Below are 5,898 nucleotides of genomic sequence, written 5' to 3' on the forward strand. Positions count from 1 at the left end.
GTCCCTATAGTCCCTGTAGCTGTATCTGGTGGTCCCTATAGTCCCTATAGCTGTATCTGGTGGTCCCTATAGTCCCTATAACTGTATCTGGTGGTCCCTATAGTCCCTATAGCTAAAACTGGTGGTCCCTATAGTCCCTATAGCTGTATCTGGTGGTCCCTATAGTCCCTATAGCTGTAACTGGTGGTCCCTATAGTCCCTATAGCTGTATCTGGTGGTCCCTATAGCTGTAACTGGTGGTCCCTATAGTCCCTATAGCTGTATCTGGTGGTCCCTATAGTGCCTATAGCTGTATCTGGTGGTCCCTATAGTCCCTATAGCTGTAACTGGTGGTCCCTATAGTCCCTATAGCTGTATCTGGTGGTCCCTATAGTCCCTATAGCTGTAACTGGTGGTCCCTATAGTCCCTATAGCTGTATCTGGTGGTCCCTATAGCTGTATCTGGTGGTCCCTATAGTCCCTATAGCTGTATCTGGTGGTCCCTATATCTGTATCTGGTGGTCCCTATAGTCCCTATAGCTGTATCTGGTGGTCCCTATAGTCCCTATAGCTGTATCTAGTGGTCCCTATAGTCCCTATAGCTGTATCTGGTGGTCCCTATAGTCCCTATAGCTGTAACTGGTGGTCCCTATAGTCCCTATAGCTGTATATGGTGGTCCCTATAGTCCCTATAGCTGTAACTGGTGGTCCCTATAGTCCATATAGCTGTATCTGGTGGTGCCTATAGTCCCTATAGCTGTATCTGGTGGTCCTTATAGTCCCTATAGCTGTAACTGGTGGTCCCTATAGCTGTATCTGGTGGCCCCTATAGTCCCTATAGCTGTATCTGGTGGTCCCTATAGTCCCTATAGCTGTAACTGGTGGTCCCTATAGCTGTATCTGGTGGTCCCTATAGTCCCTATAGCTGTATCTGGTGGTCCCTATAGTCCCTATAGCTGTATCTGGTGGTCCCTATAGTCCCTATAGCTGTATCTGGTGGTCCCTATAGTCCCTATAGCTGTATCTGGTGGTCCCTATAGCTGTATCTGGTGGTCCCTATAGTCCCTATAGCTGTATCTGGTGGTCCCTATAGTCCCTATAGCTGTATCTAGTGGTCCCTATAGTCCCTATAGCTGTAACTGGTGGTCCCTATAGCTGTATCTGGTTGTCCCTATAGTCCCTATAGCTGTAACTGGTGGTCCCTATATCTGTATCTGGTGGTCCCTATAGCTGTATCTGGTGGTCCCTATAGTCCCTTTAGCTGTAACTGGTGGTCCCTATAGTCCCTATAGCTGTATCTGGTGGTCCCTATAGTCCCTATAGCTGTATCTGGTGGTCCCTATAGTCCCTATAGCTGTAACTGGTGGTCCCTATAGCTGTATCTGGTGGTCCCTATAGTCCCTATAGCTGTATCTGGTGGTCCCTATAGCTGTATCTGGTGGTCCCTATAGTCCCTATAGCTGTATCTGGTGGTCCCTATAGTCCCTATAGCTGTAACTGGTGGTCCCTATAGCTGTATCTGGTGGTCCCTATAGTCCCTATAGCTGTAACTGGTGGTCCCTATAGTCCCTATAGCTGTATCTGGTGGTCCCTATAGTCCCTATAGCTGTATCTGGTGGTCCCTATAGTCCCTATTGCTGTATCTGGTGGTCCCTATAGCTGTATCTGGTGGTCCCTATAGTCCCTATATCTGTATCTGGTGGTCCCTATAGTCCCTACAGCTGTATCTGGTGGTCCCTATAGTCCCTATATCTGTATCTGGTGGTCCCTATAGCTGTATCTGGTGGTCCCTATAGTCCCTATAGCTGTATCTGGTGGTCCCTATAGTCCCTATATCTGTATCTGGTGGTCCCTATAGCTGTATCTGGTGGTCCCTATAGCCCCTATAGCTGTATCTGGTGGTCCCTATAGTCCCTATAGCTGTAACTGGTGGTCCCTATAGTCCCTATAGCTGTAACTGGTGGTCCCTATATCTGTATCTGGTGGTCACAAATAGTCCCTATAGCTGTATCTGGTGGTCCCTATATCTGTATCTAGTGGTCCCTATTGTCCCTATAGCTGTATCTAGTGGTCCCTATAGTCCCTATATCTGTATCTGGTGGTCCCTATATCTGTATCTGGTGGTCCCTATAGTCCCTATATCTGTATCTGGTGGTCCCTATATCTGTATCTGGTGGTCCCTATAGTCCCTATAGCTGTATCTGGTGGTCCCTATAGTCCCTATAGCTGTATCTGGTGGTCCCTATAGCTGTATCTGGTGGTCCCTATAGTCCCTGTAGCTGTATCTGGTGGTCCCTATAGTCCCTATAGCTGTATCTGGTGGTCCCTATAGCTGTATCTGGTGGTCCCTATAGTCCCTGTAGCTGTATCTGGTGGTCCCTATAGTCCCTATAGCTGTATCTGGTGGTCCCTATAGTCCCTATAGCTGTATCTGGTGGTCCCTATAGTCCCTATAGCTGTAACTGGTGGTCCCTATAGTCCCTATAGCTGTATCTGGTGGTCCCTATAGTCCCTATAGCTGTAACTGGTGGTCCCTATAGTCCCTATAGCTGTATCTGGTGGTCCCTATAGTCCCTATAGCTGTAACTGGTGGTCCCTATAGCTGTATCTGGTGGTCCCTATAGTCCCTATAGCTGTATCTGGTGGTCCCTATAGTCCCTATAGCTGTATCTGGTGGTCCCTATAGCTGTATCTGGTGGTCCCTATAGTCCCTATAGCTGTAACTGGTGGTCCCTATAGCTGTATCTGGTGGTCCCTATAGTCCCTATAGCTGTATCTGGTGGTCCCTATAGTCCCTATAGCTGTATCTGGTGGTCCCTATAGTCCCTATAGCTGTAACTGGTGGTCCCTATAGTCCCTATAGCTGTATCTGGTGGTCCCTATAGCTGTATCTGGTGGTCCCTATAGTCCCTATAGCTGTATCTGGTGGTCCCTATAGTCCCTATAGCTGTATCTGGTGGTCCCTATAGTCCCTATAGCTGTATCTGGTGGTCCCTATAGTCCCTATAGCTGTATCTGGTGGTCCCTATAGCTGTATCTGGTGGTCCCTATAGTCCCTATAGCTGTATCTGGTGGTCCCTATAGTCCCTATTGCTGTATCTGGTGGTCCCTATAGCTGTATCTGGTGGTCCCTATAGTCCCTATATCTGTATCTGGTGGTCCCTATAGTCCCTACAGCTGTATCTGGTGGTCCCTATAGTCCCTATATCTGTATCTGGTGGTCCCTATAGTCCCTATAGCTGTAACTGTTTCATGTTACTATATTCTATTGTATTAATACAATAGCACTCAGGAGCCAATTTAGAAAATAAATTTTACAGCAGGTTCAATTGCATCAGTTGAAAATGACAGCTCAGCCTCAAAGGGCACATAACTAATGCTTCTGCATTGTTGAGAAGCTACACTGTTTTCCTTCAATATATTCCATCACATTCATATCTTATCCATGGATTTACTGATGATAAATAATACATATAAAAACGGTGTTTTGGGACCAACTTGTTGCCAACCTAGATACAGTATGTTACCTTAAACAGCCCTAAAGCATCGCTCCATCTTTCTGATCTGGAGGACAGTTATATGAGTTCTTATCCTTCCCTGGTCTGCCTGTTTGACGGTTAAGCGTCAGCCTCCCGGTGCCCATTACCAAGATGCCAGATGATCAGCGCGGGATGGAGGTCCCACGGGACGGGAGCCACGTGACTACGCCCTGCCACGAGATGGCAGCGGCAGATGGCATGGGTACCCGCTCTGGCAGTTGGCATGAGTGTCATTTCTCAAAGAAAGAGTGAGAGCGAGAGAGAGAGAGCGAGAGGAGGGGGGAGAAGGAGAGAGAGGTGGAGAGAGAGAGTGTGAGTGAGGGGGAGAGAGAGGAAGACACCAGTAAAGGAATGATTCTGTCATTTTGTTTGCAAGAGAAGAGAGGGGAGAAGAGAGGAGAGGAGAGGGTGGCACAGAACAGAGAGAAGGGAGATACTAGAGAACATGCACACCGCCCGCTAACATACATTCAGGTGAGGAGACTTGTCTTGGCATACGGATTGTTTCACCTATCATATGCATGTTGTTCTGTTAATAGTTTTAGTCACTAAATAGCATAGATATATGTATAACTCATTTATTCAGAAACGTTGATTGCTGGAGCATGTGACTTTGGCCTTGGTTTTACCACTGAGCAACACAACCTCTCTCCAGACTCTCCATATATAGGAGAGGCACACGGACATTTGACATTGACAGGCTCTACATAGTGTGGGCGTTGTAATAGTTTATGTGTTGACTGCGTTGCTTGCGTGTGTGTTAACTGGGGGTTGTGGTCTATAGGAATCATGTTGACTCTACCGTATGAAGAACCAGACATGACGTATGAGCCCCGGTTTGGAGCCAACTACCCCCGTGGGAGCTTACCGGACCTGGAGCCAGACCCGATACACAGCCTGGACGTCACGTCGAACCCGGAGAGAGAGTGCGAGGAGGAGCCAGACCCGATACACAGCCTGGACGTCACGTCGAACCCGGAGGAGGGTGACATCTCAGAAAGAGAGGACGAGGAAGAAGAGAGAGAGGACGACAACCAGCAGGATGAAAACGGCCTCCCCAGAAAGAGAGGACCACGGAGAAAGAAGTCGACTAAAGGTAGACAGGAGAGGGTCAAGGTGCGCCGTCATGAGGCAAACGCCCGCGAGCGCAGCAGGATGCACGGTCTGAACGATGCGTTAGAGAGCCTCCGAAAGGTGGTGCCCTGCTACTCCAAGACCCAGAAGCTCTCCAAGATAGAGACTCTGCGCCTGGCTAAGAACTACATCTGGGCCCTGTCGGAGACTCTGTCCGCGGGCAAAAAGCCAGACCTGCTGGGGTTCGTTCAAACTCTGTGTAAGGGCCTGTCCCAGCCCACGACCAACCTGGTGGCTGGCTGTCTGCAGCTGAAAGCCAGGTCCTTCCTCACGGACCACAACGGAGAGGTGACGTACCCCAGTAGTACGGCCCACTACGACAACATGTACCCCTACCCCGGGGCAGATCTGGGCACGGCCCCTGGACAAGGCTGCAGCACCCTGGACAGCGCCAAGCCATCCTACCACAGCCGGCACTACAGCTACGGTGGCCAGTACGAGCCGTACTACGACCACACGTCTCCTGAGGGAGGAAGAGAGGGACACGTAGGCGGACAGATCAGCCCTCCTCTGAACTTTAACGGGATATTCTCTCTGAAACACGACGAACCGGAGGAGTACGGGAAGAGCGGCCACTATGGGATGAGATACAGTTCTGTGCCCGGTCACGGCTCCCTCAGCTCGCCATCCATGTACCGGGTCTCGCCAGAGGGCCGGTTACACTATGAATTACACCTTCGGTCCGCCGGGCAGAGCTACAAGGCTGGGACTCAGAGCCAGCAGGCAGAGCTACCAGGCTGGGACTCAGAGCCAGTAGGCAGAGCTGCCAGGCTGGGACTCAGAGCCAGCAGGCAGAGCTGCCAGGCTGGGACTCAAAGCCAGTAGGCAGAGCTACCAGGCTGGGACTCAGAGCCAGCAGGCAGAGCTGCCAGGCTGGGACTCAGAGCCAGTAGGCAGAGCTACCAGGCTGGGACTCAGAGCCAGTAGGCAGAGCTACCAGGCTGGGACTCAGAGCCAGCAGGCAGAGCTACCAGGCTGGGACTCAGAGCCAGTAGGCAGAGCTGCCAGGCTGGGACTCAGAGCCAGTAGGCAGAGCTGCCAGGCTGGGACTCAGAGCCAGTAGGCAGAGCTACCAGGCTGGGACTGAGAGCCAGCAGGCAGAGCTGCCAGGCTGGGACTCAGAGCCAGTAGACAGAGCCATAATTAATAGAACACTTAAAAGGTTATATTCCCCCTGTTACTATTCATCACACACACACACACACACACACACACACACACACACACACACACACACACACACACA

At 50.5% G+C, this 5,898-nt stretch overlaps 1 protein-coding gene across 1 annotated transcript; it reads left to right on the forward strand.

Annotated features, from left to right (window-relative positions):
• The first annotated feature begins 3,774 nt into the window (after positions 1–3,774).
• On the forward strand, positions 3,775–5,601 carry LOC139550031 (neurogenic differentiation factor 6-B-like). Its single transcript, XM_071360605.1, has 2 exons — positions 3,775–3,992; positions 4,303–5,601. The coding sequence occupies exon 2, from the start codon at positions 4,308–4,310 to the stop codon at positions 5,475–5,477; it is 1,170 nt and encodes a 389-aa protein (XP_071216706.1). The 5' UTR covers positions 3,775–3,992; positions 4,303–4,307; the 3' UTR covers positions 5,478–5,601.
• The last annotated feature ends 297 nt before the right edge of the window (positions 5,602–5,898 follow it).

This window comes from Salvelinus alpinus, chromosome 23 (assembly GCF_045679555.1).
Source record: "Salvelinus alpinus chromosome 23, SLU_Salpinus.1, whole genome shotgun sequence".
In the NCBI taxonomy this organism is placed as follows: Eukaryota; Metazoa; Chordata; class Actinopteri; order Salmoniformes; family Salmonidae; genus Salvelinus; species Salvelinus alpinus.